At 46.2% G+C, this 21,608-nt stretch overlaps 1 protein-coding gene across 1 annotated transcript; it reads left to right on the forward strand.

Annotated features, from left to right (window-relative positions):
• The first annotated feature begins 1,908 nt into the window (after positions 1–1,908).
• Positions 1,909–3,381, forward strand: LOC125756163 (cuticle protein 16.8-like). Its single transcript, XM_037655029.2, has 3 exons — positions 1,909–1,951; positions 2,091–2,147; positions 2,848–3,381. Exons 1-3 carry the CDS (start codon positions 1,940–1,942, stop codon positions 3,331–3,333), a joined length of 555 nt encoding a protein of 184 aa, XP_037510957.1. The 5' UTR covers positions 1,909–1,939; the 3' UTR covers positions 3,334–3,381.
• The last annotated feature ends 18,227 nt before the right edge of the window (positions 3,382–21,608 follow it).

Here is a 21,608-nt window from a genome sequence, read left to right on the forward strand (position 1 = left end):
CAATATTTTTCTGCCGGTACTAAACGTAATCATCAGTGATTCAGTGGTTATAAAACGAATATTTCATTGCACATGCCACACTTCAATCGGCAGCAACATTTTTAGGCTCTCGGTTTCATGTAGTGATACGCAATTTCTTTAACAGGCAACGATTCATTGGTTGCTGAATTGAGGACAGCTAGGAGAGACCCAAAATCGACCACTACCATGGGGCTTGTTTAGGTAAATTTAATTTTAGCGTGTTCTGATGGGTATATGAGTATACATCATCTTCCTACTGTAATAAGTCACAAATTATTGCATTCTTCATTATGATATGGTAGTTGGTATTTAAACAAACGTGGTGAGCAGTCATTTGCTCGAAAAAATATAACACAATCTGCGGTAAGCTATGTAATGTAGGTAATGTAAAAAACTATGTGTAAAACTGTGTATAAGTTTCAAAGCTTAACTGGTACTACGGTGTAAAGAATAAAATTGGATGATAATATACCGGACTCCGCTGACGTTGCACAAAAAGGCTTCCTTCGAGAAGGATAAGTAAACTCCGTGCCATTCTTTTCTCGCCCTGTAAAAATATTAGCCGTAGTACTTTCCCTCAACAGCACTTAGAAGCAATAGTATAACACAAAGTACAGCACAATTTTGCTTTCATAAACCTCTTAAACCATTTCTTAGATATCCCCTCCACCGCCCCTTTCTTTTCCGTCCACTGCTGCATTCGTAATATTCAGGATCCACTCTAAGTACAGCTTCTCACAAACAACTGAAGATTGCTTGCGCCTCTCCGAACAATTCTTGTTGTGTTTATTGAACATTGCGAAGCGAAAACGGAAGTTTCACTTTGGTTTCGACAACGTCTCGAGCTTAGCGCAAGACTCGGAGCGTCATCGCTTACTGTCAAGAGCTTCTTTATGCCCGGCCTCTCTACGGGGCTCCTGCTATTCTACGAGGCCACGTAAGATTAACTGCGCCGAATAACGCACGATCGTCTAGTATTTCCTAGGTCCGTGCGTCTGATGCAACGGCCGCTGTTTACAGCCCTGGGCATCTGCTTTGACTTTGTGTTCTATAGCGCCAGGGCAAACGCACGGTGCCATAACTTAGTTTTGCCCGCTCAGACTCTGGGCGCGCACGGCTATTGGCGGGCTCTTAAGTGAACAGAGTCACGCACTGGTGCGGTCAAACCGGTCATGAGGTCCATGTATGCAACCAAGAGCAGAAATAAGCTGTTGAAATCTGCCAATCTCTTTTGCTTAGCGCCACATTTAGGGAAAAAAAAAGGCACAAAAATAGGTTACTTTCAATTTCAACCACACCACTGACTAGGATTACTTCTTTTTTTGGCAACCCGTATTGAACAGTGGGGTAGCTCAACTTGGAAGCGGCTCCCACGCTTGCTTAATTTAAATCGAGTAAGACAATGAATGCGCATAAAAAGTCGAGATTGAAACAAGTTTGCCCCCAACTTTCTGTGAAATTAGATTTTCTATGTGGCTACCGGAATGGCGAATTCTTTCACAAAGGAGAAGGAGAGTCACACTATAGCGTATACAATTTACAGGCTCCTCTTTCGAGATGGTCAAGATTAGGATGCGCGCTACGTGTCGTGAAATAAAAAAAGCTCCGCATACGCTGAGCAACTCTAACGGCCGCGATGCTTCTCCGGAGAGGGTGGTAGCGTCCGTACCCAACTGACTGCATGACCGAAAGACGCCCTTTCCCTCAGCGCTCACAGTGCTGCGGCTATCGTCAGCGCGTATTGTGAGCGTGGTCGTGGAATGTCGTCTCTCCCAGCTCTGATTGGCGGAGGGCGCTGGCATCTTGCGTCAATGAAGACCAGGTAGCCTGCGACTCTTGAGGAGCAAGGAGTATATAAGGACTGGGAGGTACAGAGTAACCATTGTCCATCAAACAGGAGCCAGAGCCTGCCGACAAGATGTTCTCCAAGGCACGTACCCCGTCTCCTATCCCCGCTTTCGTTCATGGATTACACTTGAACGAAGGATGCCCGTTTGGAAAAGCACGCGACATTACCAGTGTTCAACGCTCAACATTGTTCACGCCTGTTACTCTCCTTTACGCTGCAGGTCCTTCTGTGCTGCGTTCTCGCCTTCGCTGCCGCCCAGCAGCCAAGCCTGGACGGCGTAAGACAATTTTCAATACTTCAACTACCAAGTGGAGAATAATAGTTCGGTCATTTTAAAGACTGAACAATTGGAATCTCACTACATGCCTGTTATAGCCTAAATTGCGCCACATGTCTTTCTTTCATGCCGGCGTCTTGTTTAATAGTAGGTTGTCTTCCTTTCAACTTCGCTCAGAGCAGCGTACAATATCAGCGTATATTTATAGAAGCCTTGCGAGAGCCATGCAGTTTCTTTATATAGGACGTCATCTCTCTTTGAAAAAGATTTAGCCATTCACACCAGATGAAGGAATAGCGAGCAGAAGTGTGAAAGCCCATCAATCAGAAAAACAAACAATTTTGTGGTAATTACTTACTTATGTCAACATCTATGCATATGGAATTCCGAATATTTTTTTTTATATTCGTGGTGTCTCAAAAATAAGCACTGTGGAAGGTACATCGCTATAAGAGCTGTTTTCACAAATTAGGATGTCTGACATATCATGTGCGGGTAGAGAGACTGCTAGTAATAATCAATGTTTTCGTTTTTCACGCTAACTAATGCGTGCTGTCATCGTTCCTGCCTTTCTTAGACATGGCGCCATAAGAATATACCTATCATGCAGCCTTTTCCACAGACCAATGATTCCTTTAGATTTCGCATTCGTTCTTTACTTTGAAGCAATCATAACAGACGTCCTGTTGCCGCATTTCAGCCACCACAGCCATACAGCTTCAGCTACGACAACACCGACGAGTTCGGCACCCGCATCAGCCAGACTGAGACCGGTGACGAGAACAACAACAAGGTCGGCTCCTACAGCTACACCGACGCCAACGGCATCTCCCGTACCGTCAAGTACACCGCTGACGCCGACGGTTTCCACGCCGTGGTCGAGACCAACGAGCCAGGAACCAAGTCCTCCAACCCAGCTGACGCCCAGTACATCTCCAACGCCGCCGAGGTTGCCCCAGCTCCAGTTGCCGTAAAGCCAGCTCCAGTCGTCGTCAAGGCCACCCCAGTGGTGCACACCGTCCAAGCTGCCCCAGTCGCTGTGCACGCTGTGCACGCCGCCCCAACCTTTGCCATCCACGCCGCCCCAGTCGCCCTCCACCATGTGTCCCCAGTCGCCGTAGCCGCCCACCCAGTCGCCTTCCACGCTCCCCTCACCTACACCCTCGGCCGCGCCAAGAGCCGTTAAGAAACACATGTAGTCCTATTACAATTAGCTGCATTAAATAATTTAATTTGCCACAGAAATTCAAGCGTCTACGCCTCTTTATTGATTCAACTACACTCCGTGATTCAACTACACTCCATTATTAATGCGGCACTTTGGAAAGCTGCCCATTCATATCTCTTTAAAGCAGCAGTACGTTTAGCTCCGATTCTTTTCTTCTGCCGATAGGCATCAAAAGTCTTCGCGATATAAGTAGGCGGTTGACTGGCCAAGTGACGTTGTCTTATTCTCTCAATTTAATGCAGCGTATACATGCATATAGGCAGCATTCTCATGACGTCAATGTGCGCCATTTTGTCGTCGCATGCGCAGTTTCAACTGCAGTTGTGAATATAATGAGACCACGATACAGCGCATATTTTCACTGCGCTGGTTTTACAATAAAATGACAGCCTCTGTCATGTCACTGCATGCCCCATATACGACCAGCGGGCGTCCTGAGCAAAGAGGAATGGCATGTTCCTAACCCCTTAAGATATATACAAGATCAACGCCACAATCTAGAGATAATATCGAGATATCGAACTAATAAAACGCACATGATGGTGCATGTCGACGTCGACAGCAGAAAAACGCAAGAGCGATTCATTTTGTTCTATAGATGCATTACAATGAATGCATTCCCATACAAGAAATATACAGAAGGAATAAGGTACTTTTATACGCAACACCGATACCGTTCTGCCAAACCAAAGAAACCCATTTTCACCAGCGTTAAGTCTTTCAGAAGAAAAACCTATAGACAGACTATGGCAGAAACCTTCTAAAAACTCGACAGCTCGATATTAAGCGCGAAGATTAGTAGTGTAAATTTATTCAGAGTAATTCCTCACGCTTCTAATTTAACATCGTATAGGCGTTGCTGAAGTCTGGCATTTTCGTTGAGAATGTGCCTTCTCTAGATACGCGAAATAGTTTGTAACCAATTTTGCTTTTTAGCATACTTTGACGTGCCGCTCAAGGAAAACTATGTGAAACAAGACGAATCACTAAAGAAATTGACAGAAGGTTGTGAACCACTGCAAAGGAGAAAAAAGGATAAGGATGAAATTGTTTCATGGTCATAGCCATATTTAATACAAATTAACTAAATTAGATTATGCTGATGCCCTTCTATATTGCGTAGCAAATTAGGAATATGAATCCCATTGTGCAGGTGTCCATTTATGTTGGAGACGTTCACATTATTTTCCAATACTTCCCATGCATCACCATCAAATCTGCTTTTGCGCCACAAGTCCACAATATAGCATTAGCGATCTCAAAAGAAAGTCAATGTGAGAAGCTTCAAAGTCGCTTCGTTCTTGACGGAAAATTCAGCGACACTGATCACGCCATCTCCGATCTGATACTCCGACCCATTTCCACAAAAGGATCTTTCTGCTAGTCACGCAAATCTTTCAGCAAACTGCAATGAACCAATTGCAGAATTCTTGAGGAATTCTAAACGCCATCGCGCAATTTAAATTCCGACCACGGTATGCAACACACACTTTGTTGCCCACCCCTGTTCAAGCTGGCGTTATACAGAGTTTGCTTTGTATCCCGGCGATGTTTAAGCGAAACATGCTTAGCGCGCCCTACTGGACTTGGCTGGCAGTGAATATTGCAGGACATTTGTCGAGTGCAGCAGCAATTTTTAAGTTATTAAATTTCTTAAATTGAGTACCGCTTTCTCATGTGCCGATCTATCATTGCTGAAGCACTAAACAGTGCTTGTTGATTTTCTTGATTTGAAAGATTAGCGACCCAAGACAAAATAAACGTATCACTTGAAAAAGTTAGAACGGGCGCTCAATTATCGCCAGACCTGCTTTCTTCATGTGGTATGCTCGTTCTTTTTTTTTCTTTTTTTGCGCTGCTAATGTATCGAAAGAGATATTCGAACGTTTCTTGAGCCAGCACAACACTTTAATGAAACCGTCGTGGTGTGAGAAGTTTTGCCGAGCAGTGGCCTGGACGTCCAACTCCAAGTCATTGCGCTAGCTGAAGTGGCAGTCGTCACCCACAGACTGGAGGAGATATGACTCTTTTAAACCAGCACACCCATTGTGTCAAGCTGGCAAATAAAGTGGTTACTCACTGAATCCTCAAGAAGTATTATGTTGACCATGCGCTATTATCCTGTCTCAATTTATTTCCTCACGCAGTATACAGTCTAATGAAGTCATCCTGGCGTGTTGGCTTGCTGTGAGCGTCATATTCTGATATTCACTGTCGTCGACGGCGAAGCTTCACACTTCAGAAGTTGAACGTGCGCTCATCTCGCCCGTGTGTCAACGTCACTACCCGCAATTTTTCTCGAGTGGAGGAAATCTCTCTCTGTAGGCTTCTGCTCACGGCTCCAATCGCTTGTTCTTTGTGCCAAGCGAGCATATAAAAAGTAGTATTCGCAGTGTTCAACTACGGCGCTTGTAGCGAATACCCGCGTCTAGTACTTTAAACATACCCTGAGACAAACACAATCCGCTAAAATGTACTTAGAATCAGGGCTGGGCAGAGATACTCAGAAGAGTATTCCGGAATACAGATATCGATATACATGAACGTGAAGCCTAAAACACAGATACTGAGATACATTTGCCTTTAACGTAACGGCATATTTCGGAGATAGTTTCGCAATAAGACGAAAAAAGTATTCCGGAATACAGTTACAGGGATACAGATACTGGAATACTTTTTTTCTCAAGGATGCTCATACTACGCAAAGACACCTATTAGTGCAGCATAATGTTGTAATTAAAGTTACAGCGCATAGAAACGTTCAGTTCATTTATTTATTTATTACAGTACCCTCAGCGCCATTAAGACATTGCAGGGGAGGGGGGTGGACAAAGTACGTAATTAGTAATAATGGCATAATTACAAGTATCAATTGCAATAAAAATACACTATTTCACAGCAACAGTAACAAGGATTGGACACCGAAATCGACATACTTGGCGAACAAACTAAGCTATGCTAGACGTAGCACACTTTAAGCAAATCACTCGACTCACTAATGAACACCAGTGAATTGAGAAAAAGCACACACTTATTTTGAAGATCTGGTTTGCTGAGAAGGTTGCTGTGTAGGCGTCTCAAATAGGCTGTCTTATAACTGCGTCGGTTCAGCCTCAGCACAAGACTCACGAAAGAAAAAAAGACTGTCTACCGCTGAAGGCGAGCACAAATTCGTGTTATAGTAAATAAATATCGCCTTCATAGCCGTATTGCCCTACAGCGTGGCGATATCTCTTCTCGGGTCATCTAGATACCGAAACGCTTCCGCCCTCACTTGGGTTGTTCTGACTGTTCAGAAGCCGAAGTCTGTCCCCATTTGCGGAATCTCCAGCCGTCTGACACTGTCGGCTTCAATGAAGCTGTCACCACCACCGACGCTACCAGCACCCATTTCAGAAAGCCGCAATAGGCGAAGTTGGCTCCGGCGGTTGGGGAGCCTGCTACCACAAAAGACCGTTTCACGCACGTAATCAATTAGGAACGCACCCTGACATTGGAGAGGTGGCTGAAAGCGCGTCAAAGATAGCCATCTTCTAGTCACTTCCGCCGCGACTACGGGAACTGCTTTTGGAAGTGCCGCCGCTTTGAGAACTGAACGCACGCGAGGCATTGCAAAGCCTGTTCCAAGGCGGTATCCGCGCCGGGGGTCGCGAAGTAATGGCTTGCCACCCGAAAAAAATTAGGCGTGCTGCACTGACCTTGAGAGACGGCGACTTTCGTCGGCAGAGGCCAACAACACTCCCCCGCGATTCTGTCGTCTGCGGCGTCTCGCGCTTTACCACATGGACCATTCTGTGCTTGATGGGAAACCATCGCCGCCTTATCTTTTGGCGACCGGCGGCGCGCCTTTGCTTGTCTTGGCACAAAAAAGAAAAAAAAAACGCCATTCCTCCATTGGAAACACGCCTCAACTCATGTCCGACACGAAAAACAGTGTAACAAAAATACCTGTGTCCTGCATAGTATCGCGATACAGGCGGTACATCGTAAATGTATTTCACTACTGAGATACAAATAGATTTTTCAAATGTATCTCGATACAGAAATACAGATACTCAAAAGTATCTCTGAAATACTATCGCGATACTCTTGTATCGTGATACTGCTCAGCCCTGCTTAGAATATACTTGAAGTTAATCAGTCCAAAGATTATGAGTGATAACGAATGAACTTAATATGTAACTCTTGCAGTATACATATGAAAAAGCACTGTGCTCTTAAACTGAATTTCACTGAGACCTGATGCCGCAGTGCCTCACAAAAATAAAGAATCATCGCAGAAACTCCTCTGGTAGGTGTCGGAGTAATGGGTAAGCGTAGAATTTTACCGTAGAAACGTCTATGGTCGCAGCCTTCTCTGGAACGATGTCTTATGACGGCAATGGCACGGTGTCTTTCTTTATGTTGCTAGCGCTCGTGAGTATCCTGAACGGCCCGACGAAAGGTTCATCCTGCAATCATCGGAGCGTGGGTTCGGCGTTAAGTGTTGTCAACATCCAAAATCTTCTTGGTATCTAAAATGTTTCATAACGGTTTTGCATTTTGTCCTCTCTCAAACACAACACAAAAAATGCGACAAAAATGCGGATTAGATGGTCTGGCGGTGGAATAAAAGACATCTCAAGGCCTTTTATTCCATCGCCACAAGATCTTTCAACAAAGCCTTTATAGCAATTTTATTCCCTTTACATTTTTTTTGCATCGCTGGTACAACGCATTCGTATAATGCACATATATTCCCATTCTGCTAGCGTAGGAGAACAAAAAATGCATGCGTAGCCTAGTCGCTAAGACACTCGCGTTCTTAGCGTGGCGCCCTAGTTTCAAAACCTAGACCAGCCCGGAAATTTTGCTTGTTTTTGTAAATTCTTTGTAGCGATTCGTGTTTCGTGACGCAGAGACAGACGGATTTACGGACGAATACCAAGTTTTCTCGTCAGGTTGGCATACAAAGGCTTACGCATTTGAAAGAACAGCAGATAATCTTTTATTCATGTGGAGTGCAGCCCAGCCACGAAACCTCAACTAGCAGGCTCTTGCCTCGAATGAACACGTCTCTTTTTCTGATTATGCAATCTGCGGACAATTTTATCTTTGGTAGTGCAGGCAGCCAAGGAGGATATTCGACGTCACAGTTCCAATTTTCATCCTTTTTACGTTGTGTTTTACACGTTTACGTTGTGTTTAAAGGCGAAAGAAATGCCGGAATATTTATGTGGTTTCCATGACAGGACCGGACGAGTGGTGAGTCTCAGCTATTACGAGACAGCCAGAAATCCCTCGTGGAACTCCTAGACGTATGCCTTCACCTCTAGCTAAACCTCTAAGGATCAATACAACCAAGGGAGAAGAAAAAAAATTGTCAGCCAGTTCCTCGCCGTGAAGGGCGAACTAGGGAGACAACGTTGGCTACCGAGATCAAATGGCGTCGTAAATCCACCGCTAGATTTGAAATACGCCCTCTTACACACTATAAACAAAAATAACCCGAAAAATAAAGTACACCGCCTGTCCTCCAGCGTATTTTCATTACTGCGTTTTTTTCTCCATAAGTACAGTCGAAGCAAAGGTTTACGCTCATATTGACCATGCTTTTGAAAGTACATATGGTATCAATTTTAACACGACAGTGTTTATGCCGGGGTCCACCAAGACTCTCATAGCGAATTTCCGTCAGTGAAATACGTCAGCAAAAGACACACGATCAGATGACAAAGAAAAAACTAGAAGGAAACCGTTCCGTAAACGGGAGTCGAACCCACGACCTCTCGGTCAGCGAAGGTAGGTGACGGACGCTCTAAGCACTGCGCCATAGTCACATACGAGGCTCCTCGAACGTGAATATTATCTCTCGCACTTTCCTCACGCAGAGCGCTTGGTTTGCGGGGGGGCGTCGCCGTCTGGGAGCGGCAGATGGAAGTAATGCGTGACCTCCGCGATTAGCTCCTGCAACGCACCGTGGCACCGTACCGCCTTACCCTTTGGCATGTTTCCAAAATTAGTGTAATTTGTCAACGCGTTACACCGCGAGGTGCCAGCTTTAGCCCAAGGCGTGCTCATAGCATCCATTCATATTAAAGAACAGCTCCGCGTTCTTTGACGCTGTATGGCCTGGCAGTCACACAGCGTTCCCCGCTCGAACCGTGAAAAATCACGGCCAGACTAGAGGACAGACACGACGCGCGCCGCGTTTCTCGTCGCATTTCTAGTCCGGCCGTGCTGTGATCTTTCCGTCAACTCTAACCTTCCGCTGTATGGCGACCTTGGCCCAAGCAGATGAATCTTGCTTACGGTGCTCACAAGCCGCCGTAGGCGCCAAATTCCTTCAAAGCTTTGATAACGTCGACGCAGCAACGGTAACTTGTGTATATGGTTATAAATACTCGTATATGCTGCAGCCGCGCGATAGCTTAAATGAGGCTTGATTCTGGTATGTACCATTTATTTATACATCACTCTAAGAGTGTATGCCACGTAGTTCGCCCTCAGGGGTTGCCTGCCTTTCACGAAAGACGCTTGTTCAGGGATGTCTCATCTCGGCGACCGCGTGCAATGTGCGCTCGCTGTACATATTTTGCAAACAAATAGCAACTGTAAACGATTCTGCACTTCTTCTTGTCCAAGATTATTATTATAATTCTATTCACAGCCCAATATTGACGAAAGTGTTCACAGAAATACTCAGGAGGGATACCGCGTGGTGTTTTCGTAGTGCGCCGACAGCCAAACCTACCAGGAGTTCGCCTGCGTTATCCTACCAAGAACGGAAGAGAGGCGCACCCGATAGAGGGCGGCTCCGTAACTCCTCGCCCCCAATATGGTGGAATACAGCGTCAAGGGCGCGCGAGAACCCTCGTTTTTTGTCTCTTTTCAAGGACAATGCACATATATACCGAAGGTGAGCGGCCGCATGGTCACGCAGTTCCAAGCGAAACACCCGCCGAGCTTCGCGGCTAAGCCAAGAGAGGGCGCCACTATCCCATCATTGGAAATTTTCTGACGATTTCGCCGCTGGGGGCATTCTCACGCAGCAGCCCGTGAGTAGAGATAAAGAACAAAAATATATAATGGGGGAAAAATAAGGTCATTCTTCCTTAAGAGGCAGAGAGATAGACGGTGAATTTATATTTTTTTGGTATAATAACATAGATTTAATCAATGTAGATAAGGTATTAGGCCAACATGAAACAAGGAAGCTTTTTTTTCTTTTTTTTTTCTTCGAGCCCGGTGGCAGACATATCACCGCCCCGTTATAAAGGGGACGCTCATAGCATCCATCCATCCGTAGGAAGGCACCAGCTGGCAGAGGATCTTTCTCACCGTGAGCACTGCTGAGGAGGCTCGCCGAGAATGATAGCGCGCGCTCGCTCGCCCGATAACGGCAGTGCCGACGAAGAGTACATCCCGCCGTCAGAGCTAAGCGAGCAGAGAAGAACCACTACGTCAACTGCTCAACCCTACTTTAGGAAAATAGGACACAAAAGCCAAACGACAACGTAAGGAAAATCCCAACGTGACAGCCAGAGAAACACAAGCGAAACGCCGGTATCGAGCCGATACCGAGGTTCGGGCGCGAGAAAAATGCTGCGAAAAGAGAAACACAGGGACAGGGCGCGCACTGAGCTTCCCCTGCATTCACTTATAGCGAAGCTGCCCACTATTTTCTTTTAAGGGCACGTGGATGTACGTCTGCTAGCGTCAACGCGTACAACACAGCATTCAACACAGCATTCCCCCTTGTGCCCATGTGTTTCAGCGCGACGCAACAGGACACACCTTATTTTTCTTTCTTTCTTTCTTTCTTTCTTTCTTTCTTTCTTTCTTTCTTTCTTTCTTTCTTTCTTTCTTTCTTTCTTTCTTTATTTCCTTCTTTCTTTCTTTCTTTCTTTCTTCCCTTCTTTCTTTCTTTCTTTCTTTCATTCTTTCTTTTTTTTCTTTCTTTTATCGAGTGGCTGTGGATATACAGTCGGCCACAAAATAATATGGACTACGCGAGCCCGTGGCGAAATGGCCGCCTGCGCCGTCTAGTGGCGAATTGTCTGCTGTCGAGAGCATTGCTCTGGCAATTGCGCAGTCTGAGCTACGCTATCAACAGCAGACGGCTCAGCCACTAGATGGCGCAGACGGCAATTTCGACATGCGCTCGCGTGGTCCGTATTATTTTGTGGCCGACTGTTCTTGCAAAGAAGGAGACGGCTCGCAGTCCGGGTTTTCACCATGCTCGTACTCGCAGTGCGCCACGGCCGCACGTTGGTTCCGTCTGCCTCGTATCGGTGCTCGCCTTCGCTCTAGATGTTTCGCAGCGGTTGCCGCATAAAGCGAAAGACACAATTCGAACTGTACTTTTGCTCGCCGATGCTCCACTTCACAATGGAATGAGCCGCATTTCACGCATGCACGATTACGCTTCCTTGATCCAACGTTAAGCCTTCGATTTCTATGAAGACTCCGACGACGTGACGCTACCTTTTTTTGAAGACCATGGTTGGGCGTCGCGTTTACCCGCACGTAAGCGTTTCGCATAGGAATGGTCGGCACCGCTGCCTGCGTACACTGCGTAGACGAGGAAACGATTCAACTTATTCTGTGCGACTTCCCGGAGTACAGCACACAAAGACAATCTATTTGTGAGGCTCTCAACAAGTTAGGTCAGAAGCCTCTGTCAGAGCAAAGGATACTACGCCATCGTCTAGACTTAACGTCGCAGAAGAAGGCCGCACTAATGCTACTGGGCTTCCTGCGATCTACTGGACGGTCTGAACGCTCTCCTGTGTGTGTGGCCGTGTCTTAACGCGATAGCATCAAAGAGCTCCTTTCGCAGTAATACCGGCGTCGGCATCGGCGTCGTCATCGGCGTTGGTGACGGCGTCGACGCTTGTGAGCGAAACATCATTTTGTCCATGACCGAAAAATCGCGCAAGATGCAAATAAAATCAAAATTCGGCAGATCCCACGTACCCTATGAGCCGATGTTATGCGAAGCATGCGGCGGGAAGGTGATTGTGGCCTAATTTTTTTTACTGAGCGAAGCGTTACAAAATGAAGAGAAAGATTTGTAGAAATTTGATACGCACACATCTATGGTGGAGAGCCGCAAATGTGCTAGATAACCAGTTGTTTACAGCTGGGTAACGCTGCCAACGGCAACGTTGGTATTGCCAACACCAGAAGCGGTAAGCTGATATGTAGTGCTTATACTTGTCCCTTATGATGGGGAACGCACGCACGTTCATGGACCCGTATGCATCTGTGGAAGACGTCCTTGACAGTTCTTGAACAAGGTTATCATCACCGTAATCAGTGAGCAAAAACAGCTGGTCATGACTTGTTATCGGATCTGGTCGCGATCACGGTGACGAGGGGCCCATGTGCAGTGAAGTATGGGGTATAGTACGAGCGTTGGAAATCGTGGATGCCTCGTTCATTTCGTCGGCAAATTGTCCGTCGATAGAGCCCACGACATGTCGGAACCCGAAGTAACCTTCGCGTTATTGAGTTATAGGCCGTAGAGGCTGGTAGTCCTGGATAGTGCTACGTAGACCAACATCAGTGGATGGCACTTGTCGTATTCGTAGACTACCTGGGCGTATGTGGCCTACGTAGCCTAGTGTACAAGGCGGCTGTCAGTCAATCTGGCATCATTCTTGGTCAGCATGAGGCCATCGCCCACCCTTGTAAGAAATGAAATGGACACTGCGTCGTTTTGGCGGGCTAAGTGCACTTTACGGTGCGATGATGTGAATATCATACGTAACTTTCGTTAATGTATTCCTCCGGGGTCGAGCAATGCTTCAATATCGCTCGCTGAATCATAGGAATATGAATGTAATGTTTATTAGACCGCTATAGAAGCGGAGCCAACACTGGAACCACAGACTTTAATCTGATATTGCGCCTGTATCGCAGGAGTACATATATAGTGTTCATTGCTTTCTTCTAAAATTAGATAGCCACCTCCACAACCACAACTGACGTTGCACCAATATTACACCTGCATAGGTTGTTTTTCCAAACCAGTTTATACACCTGGCGTCGCTCTGTGGTAGAATACCTGATTTCCACGCAGAATGCTTGGGTTCGATTGCTGCTGGGATCCTAATTTTCATTCTTTGCATTCCTCGGGTCAACGCTGCCGATGTCGGCTTTTTTTAACGCTCTTGCAGTTTTTGGGTATATAAAAAGTGTCAATCACCTGTGGCGCATACCCGTACACCGCAGCCCCGTGGTAAACAGGTATGTGCCACACGTGTCTAAGGGTAAGGCTTCGACGACGTACGCGACAGGACTTTCAAGTTATTCATGTCATGACCCGACAGTCATATTCGCCAAATCCTCTTACCCTTCCATGCCAATTTTGGTCTACACCAAGTTAAGGAGGCGATCGTGAGAGCGCCCAGACGTAAGCGGCTAGCTAGCTAGCTAGATAGATAGATAGATAGATAGATAGATAGATAGATAGATAGATAGATAGATAGATAGATAGATAGATAGATAGATAGATAGATAGATAGATAGATAGATAGATAGATAGATAGATAGATAGATAGATAGATAGATAGATAGATAGATAGATAGATAGATAGATAGATAGATAGATAGATAGATAGATAGATAGATAGATAGATAGATAGATAGAGACGCTCAAAGTGCCAAAGGTTCGCTAAGAAATGCTTCGCATTTATTCATAAAAATCTTCGGGTTCGAGTAATGGAACCCAGGCCATCTGCGTGGCAAGCAGGTGTTCTACCACAGAGCCACGTTACTGCTTGAAACTGCTTCGGAAAAAAACCCCTAAATTAATGTCATGTAGAGGCAGGATTATCCTTAGCGCATGTAATATTGCCTTGCAGAAGCGTAGAATCGCGCCAGCCGTGAGAGCATCTGAATTGCGCAAAGAGTAGGTGTTTCAAGGTAGTGGGCTCTTCGCTCATTCAAAAAAGGAATAATTACGGCGTAGTGGGCACTTAACAACTTTACTTGCAGCAGGCATTCTAGGATACTTTGAAACAGCGAATGTTACGCGAACTGTCCCTCGTTTCCTTACGACACGGTTGAGGCATGCACCAAGAACCGAAGTCAGGCTTAAAATAGAGAAGGCGATGCGCACGGGGCCCAATTACGCTATCGCGTTCGACTCTTGAAGGCGAAGCTCAAGCGTCCACCCAAGGTTTTTGTTTTTACATATTTTTTTGATCTCCCTCCTTCTAATCCCACATTCCGGAACCCCAGTGCAGGGTAGCATACCGGATAATGCCATCTGGTTAGCCTCCCTGCCTTCCTTTTCTCTCTCTCTCTCGAAATGTGCTTTACTCCAGCAGATAATATTCTCTGTGAAACAAAATCCGTGCAACGCATGCTTCACCTGCTTCGGCGACGAAATCACACCGGCCGCCAACTGGCTCGGTGCCCACGACGTAGCGAAACCTTTTTATTGCGATAGCAATTATACGGACAGTCTCGGCTGGTTTGTGTATATATAAAAGTCGCAAAGAAAAATAATTCAGAAAAATGCTACCGAAGCGCGGAATCGAACCAGCGACCTCTCGCTCCGCAGCGCGCGGCGTTAGACGGCTAGGCCACGAGAAAAAACGCCAGGCCTGCGCAGAAAGCGCAGCACCGTCACAGCGAAAGCTCGAAGAGCGGCATTTCTAGAGTTAGTTATAAACTCTCTTGTGGCTACTAATACAACTACACTAGCAACGTACCCACTACGCCACAAATGAATTTTTGTGAAGTTGGAAGCACCAACCACGACATTATTCGTCATTCTGCGGAGAAGCGAGGTACCATCTGTAAATCATTATGTGCAGTTTCTTGATGCGACGGCTGATGACGATGAAGAATTATGACTGAGCCTTTTGTAATGGGTTGGAAGCTTTAAACGACCCACTAGTTACGTAATTCACGTTGTGTGACGTCCGGTCGTTATTTCATTTTCCCACCACGCTGTATAACATACGCTAACGTGAGAAGAAGATAGAGAGAGGGGAATTAACTTTATTAAGACCCTGAGGAAATGGATCATGGGAGCCTTATGGGCTTCCTCGGCAACCAATAGACCTTATGCAAAATTGCTGCCATCTGTCGGAGCTTTGACGAAGCTACCGATTCGGCGCCATGTTGGAGGCTCGTGTCCGAATCCTATTGCTGTCGCTGCTACAACTTCTTGCTTGCATCTGCTTTGATGGTAGGAAATAGGGGCATAAAAACGTCAGACGAGTGTGTAAGGGCCTGTACACGTTACCGTTACCTAGTGATTACGTTGACAGCTATTACGTGTAAAGAACTGCTTCACAAAGAGCAGAAGGTATAAGTTTGTCACCGAGTCACCTGTATAGGCGTGCCGTCGTTGAGAATGAAGCTTTGCGCTAGGTTATAAATTTTGTCTGACTGTGTTCAGTGTAGTGAATAAAGCGCTAATAACTATCGATATATCATGCGTGTAGTGTAGGATGGTTAGGAAGAGACTTCAGTGCGCGACACGGCTAGGCACAGCAATGACGGTAAGTGCTATGTTGACGCATTTCAAAGCGTATTTACGTCGACCTGGTGTATTGTGCACCTAATTTTAAATAAAATGTTGACCTCTTTTTTTATTTTTGAAATAAAAAAATATTTCGCTGCTGTAGTCACCGACGTATGTTATGTATAGAATTACCGCAGGATTAATATTTCCGTATCTCATGCACGTGAAAAGTCAACATCAAAAGTTTTTGTTGCTCCAAGAAGTAGGTGCCGATTAGCTGGTATTTTATTGAATATCCTTCCGGCATGTGCTCGTAAATAACACGATACGCCAAGAATATTCGCGTTCACATAGTTATCTTCGGGGCTTACAGGCACCTCTCAATTTCAACTCATTCCAGCAAGACAGTTTTGCGTCGCCGACTGAACACTTGTGAAACCACCTCAGCGCGCAACCAACGGTAGCGCACTCACGGTCGAATGTAACATATTTCCCGAAACGGCATTTTTTCAGTTTCATACCAGAAGTCCCACACACTTGAAGCATCTGCTGCCGGGGCGTAGCTAAGGGGCTCGGAGGGTGGAGGGGGGGGGGGTTTATCAACCCCCCCCCGAAAATTTTCTGTTTCGCACACATACAAACGGACGCACGAACATACATAAACATTTTAGTTGAAACCTCCGCCCCGCATAAAATTTCTGGCTACGTTGACATTTCATAGCACACGGGGCTTGATACAGGATTTTTCCAAAGGGGGATCAGCTTTTGAGGGAACTTGATATGTGCTCTTCTTGGAGAATAAATAAAGAAAAAGTAAGGGGGGAGGGGGGAGGCGCTGTCAGGACAAACGGACCGCGCCTCTGAATTTGGCAGTGATAGCGCATGAAATGCTTCGAAAATACGCATATATAGTGAAGCAGTACGCGCGCAATGCAACCTAACAAACGCGACCCTATTAAAACTCCACAATCGAAAACAAACTACGAACAGGACCCTCTGGCACAATTGGTCCGTTCGCTGAGAACCGAAGATGCGCACGAGCAACCTGTCTACCATGATATTGTTCTCGCAATGTAATAAACAAAGTAATGTTGCCAACAGCTGTGCAGGCATGCGCGAGTAGCCGCGATGCAGCTTTGAAGCACGTAAACGAAGCCGCTTTGTCTGTGCCTGCAAGCACACGACACGAAAACTGTCTCGTTCCGGCATGACACGAAAGAGTATTCTCTGATGAGTGCCGAAGCTGTCACACAGTGCATCTATTAATAACGTCGAACATAGGCGTACGGACAGGGGGGGGGGGGCGCCCCCCCCTAATCACCTAAGAGGGGGGGCGCAGAATCTGCCCCGTACATTGACTTAGTAGGGTGGGGGGGCGCTGCGATGAGCCTTTGCCCCCCCCCCCCTGATGGGCAACCCTGCGCACGCCTATGACGGCGAATGTAAACACAGCTTTAGTCGTAAGCAGCAACCAAAGTCACGGAACAATCTGCTGATTCTCGTCGGCCGCGAGGAAATCTAACAGCATGGAGGTTAGTTTCTTATAAACCTTTTTTCAGCATGCCAATTTCCTCAACCTGAGCAACACGGTACACGAAAATATGACGGCATTACCGTACGTATCAGCCGCCGCACGTTGATACGTACGCTCCGTGTGTACATATGCGGAGCGCGCTTAGCCTTCAACATGGCGCAAATGCGCACGGCGGCCGCTAGATGGTAGCAGATTTTGCATAAGGTCTATAGAAGTGCACTCGCGAGGGACTTACTACGCTATAAAGCATATTTTTTGTGAAGGAAGGAAGCAGATACCACGCAACTTTTCGTCATTTTGCGCAGAACCGTGGTACCTGCTAAACACCTGTAAGGCATTGTGCACTTTGTTTATGCTGTGGCTAATGACGATGAAGAAATATGGAAGAGCCCTTTCTAATGGGTTGGAAGCCTTCAAGAACTCACTCGTTGCGCAATTCGCATTCTGTGACGCATTATGAGTGCCGCTTCCAGTTCCAGTGAAAGTCTGTAGGCTGAGGGTCAACAACGAGGTGCGACAAGGCCATGCTAATCTTTGAAAAAACAAAACAGCTGTGTTGTCTGCGTACATTCACTGGAACTAGAAGCGGCACTCATAAAGCCGCCGAAGAAGGGAGCTTAATGTCACTGAATATTAAACTCTCAAACGGCGGTTAAAAATCACGTGATAGAAAACTCCCCACGTAGTAAAATTGGATTGCGACGTGATTTTTCTACGCTCCTCTGAGGTGGTTAAACTGCGTCATGTACCGCATTTTACTCAAACATGAGGTGGTAATTTTAAAGGCGAGGGAGTTTTCAGATGTCATAAGCCGCGAAACCCCCAATCTCGGCTGACCTTTGCTTAGAGTGCCCATTTCCAGCTTCATCACTATGATCACCATTTAGTATCATCGTCATCACAATTTCGATCGTCATCATCGTCATCATCTCGGGCATTATCTTTATAATTTCGCTTTATTTACTTTATTTACAACACACGGTAGACTAAAGGCTCGTTCACACCGGCGACTAGCAACGGTCGGGCGACTAAGTTATTCGCAAAGCGACTGGTCGCAAACGTTCGCAAATGGCCGTTTTGGTCGCAAAGCGACTGCTTTGGCTCCGTCGCTCGCTGCTCGATTTTTCAATCGCGCGGCTGCAGTCGCAAACCTCTGAACCAATCAGATGCGCAGGAACAGGACATCAGCCAATTTTACGGAGCAACGGTAATGCAAGCTGTATACGAGCAGACGTGAATTCTATATGGCGATGTATATAGGTCGCACGCAGGTGTGAACATCGGTCGCTTTGAATCACTTTTTGACCGCCAGTCGCAAACGGTCGCGCGACCGTTGCTAGTCGCCGGTGTGAACGAGCCTTAAGAGAGCTTCGTTACAAAAGAACGCGTTCGCCTTCGAGTCGTCTTAGGCGAATGCACAAGTGACCCTATGAGCTTTGCGATAGATATCATATGTACAGACCAGGCGCATTTTTGCTGTCAGCGTCTAAATCACCGTGAAGTTTTGTTTCAAGTAAAATTGCGATAACATGGGTCTGCGATCGTATGCTCTATGTCCGAGTAAAAGCGGGCGACAGCCGCCAACGATCGGGGCTCAAGCCGAGAGCATACGCGCCGGCCCTCTTCCGTCGTACGAAAGGCCCATTGGGGGTCCCGGAGGTGTATGCGGGGCCCCGGCAGGAAGTGAGTATGCTTTCACCCGCCGGGCGTGATCGCGCGCGTACTACGTTGGCAAAGATCAGCAGCGGACTTAAACATTTGCATGTGCTGTGCTCTGTTGTGTTTCTGTTGAAGCCGCAAACAACACGAAGGTCGTTTCGCTTGCTGCATGGTTGTGTTTCCTTACGTCAGCGTTTTGTTTAGTTACACCAGGCTAGATGCAAAAGGAGTTAGCTGCTAGCGTTACTTCGTTTAACATTCCAAGTTGTTGCTATCGCATTCATTGCTGCGCCACTGCGGAGAAACTGTGAATTTTATTTAGGTGCGAAGTGCCTGATGCGCTCGGGCTGTCGGCGTCTCCTGTCGTCGTAGCCCGTCACGGTGCCTTCAGTCGTCACCCGTCACGGTAAAGCAAGTGGCAAATAGGACGGCGCGTTTGCTCAGGAAAAGCTCTGTTTCTGCGATGGACGCTGTCTGTAGGAATGAGAGGACCCTGTCCTCTCACTGCTACTGACGTGTCCATGTGCGAAACCTCCCCAGTTTTCGCGTTAGTGGGGCTGTCTTGTATAGTATAGTATAGCGAGGACGGGGTAAGGCAAGTGAGTGTGAGAGGGATGGAAACGAGGAGAGCAACGCCACCTGCTTCGCCGCCTCTTAGTCTTCATACAACAAAGACTCTGCAGGGAATTTTTCTACTCTCCGTAACTTGAAACATAACCCTCTCGAAGCAAGGCCTTCTTTGTGAATATGTTTCCATTAGACTGCAAAAATTAAAAGCTGCATCTTCACTAATTTGGTTTCTTACGCTGCAGCAAAAAGCTCTCCAGATCGTCCCTACGCAATAACGGCTGATGTGATCACTGCGTGTTCTAGGATGATACACAAGGTAGAGAATATGATCATTTCCGCGCGTTTTCAGATATGTTGTCCACCCTACACCCTTCAGTAGGTCTAGGGAACCCAGAGTAAAATATGTTTAGCTTTAAATAATTTTATCCGCGGAGAAATCTTGGTGATCTATCACTGAAAACAGTGAAATTGAATTTGTCTATTGCGCACTCACCAAAGTTACCGCAAGCAGTGGTAATATGGCCCGGGCAGTGATCGCTGTGCACCACAGCGCTCACTGCCCGGGTCATATTTTGAAAAAAAAAAAAACACTACACAGAGATACAATACACACATAAATACATTAGCGCTAGCTGTTGTCGACATATTCACTTGCGTTTCCACCTAAATACGTCTTGATGGTTGCATGTAGAGATTAATCACTGCTTAGGAAAGGAAAATATAGCCAAGGGTTGCTGAGATTCATGTGTTTGGGCAAAATCATAAAATTCGCAGGCATAAGTAGGAATCAGCTTCCCCAAGACAAGGATGATGGAAGACTGTCGAGAGAGGTCTCCGTTGCGCAGCGCACGTAAATAAAATTTTCATTTTTTTGGCGATGACGAAGAAGAGGAAGAATGTCTCTTTAAGGAATGCACAAAGCTTTTTATTTTCAGTTATGCTTACTTTGTTCATCGTGTTAGGTCCAGGTGTCTTATATTTTAAGTGAATTATGTAGCCTTCATCAACGTATATAGCCGTATAAACTAGGTCCAAAAACACAAGGGGCTAGCCTAATATTATGTTTATGTGACAGTGAAGCGGCACATATGTCTAGGCGAAGCCAAAATTCGCCAATTAAATGCCAAATAATATTTGAGGTCAGACGCGACCAATAATTGAGGCAGAGTCCAGCGAACCCTCGGGAGTAACCTAGTGACAAACATTGGGACCGCACGTTTCAGGTTCTCTGGTTAATCATCTGTACGGAGTGCTAGAGTGGTACTTTTTTATGTAACAGTTTACAAAAAGATAACATGCAATATATATCTCAACCCGTAAATTCAAATGTAGGGAAGATGTAACTACATGTTCAGCACGCTCAGTGCCTATTAGCTCCACAGATACCATCCGAGTGTTGAGGAATTCCACATTACGCTTAGACGCACCGAGGTCAGGTATGCACGATCAGCAGCAGCTTTAGTGTGAAGCAAGTGCATTTCAAAGAGCATTCGCCTCAAAGTTTCCCATACAAGTGACAGGGAAAAAACTCTGCGTTCTAGAGTCACGCATGAAAATAACTTGTTTTATGCGTACATTAACTTTGTGGTTGCTTAAGCTACAGTGAGATTTCATAAGACGATTGGATGAATGCAAAATAGCTTTAGGAATGTATCGAGGGAATGTGTAGCAAGGTCAGGATCATCTTAGAAAACGAAACGAAAAAAGGAGAATAAAATACTTAAAAACAGTGCGAAAATATTTGATATATGCTGATTTCCTCCAGGCACTGGGTCGGGCGTAGTGCTTGTTGCGTCCCACCCTCACCCAGTCACACCCTGAAATCCTCACCCCGAGTCACCAAGAGGGTGAGGGTATGAACCACTGGCAGGTTTCGACGTGCGTATGTTCGTGCGACTTGCGAGGAATACCGACGAAGCTTGTATCAGGGCGAAACAGCGTTGACATTGCAATGCGTCGAGACTACTATATAAGGTGGCCGCAGTGCGACAGTAGGCTGCCACT

The sequence above is a fragment of the Rhipicephalus sanguineus genome, chromosome 3, assembly GCF_013339695.2.
Source record: "Rhipicephalus sanguineus isolate Rsan-2018 chromosome 3, BIME_Rsan_1.4, whole genome shotgun sequence".
In the NCBI taxonomy this organism is placed as follows: domain Eukaryota; kingdom Metazoa; phylum Arthropoda; class Arachnida; order Ixodida; family Ixodidae; genus Rhipicephalus; species Rhipicephalus sanguineus.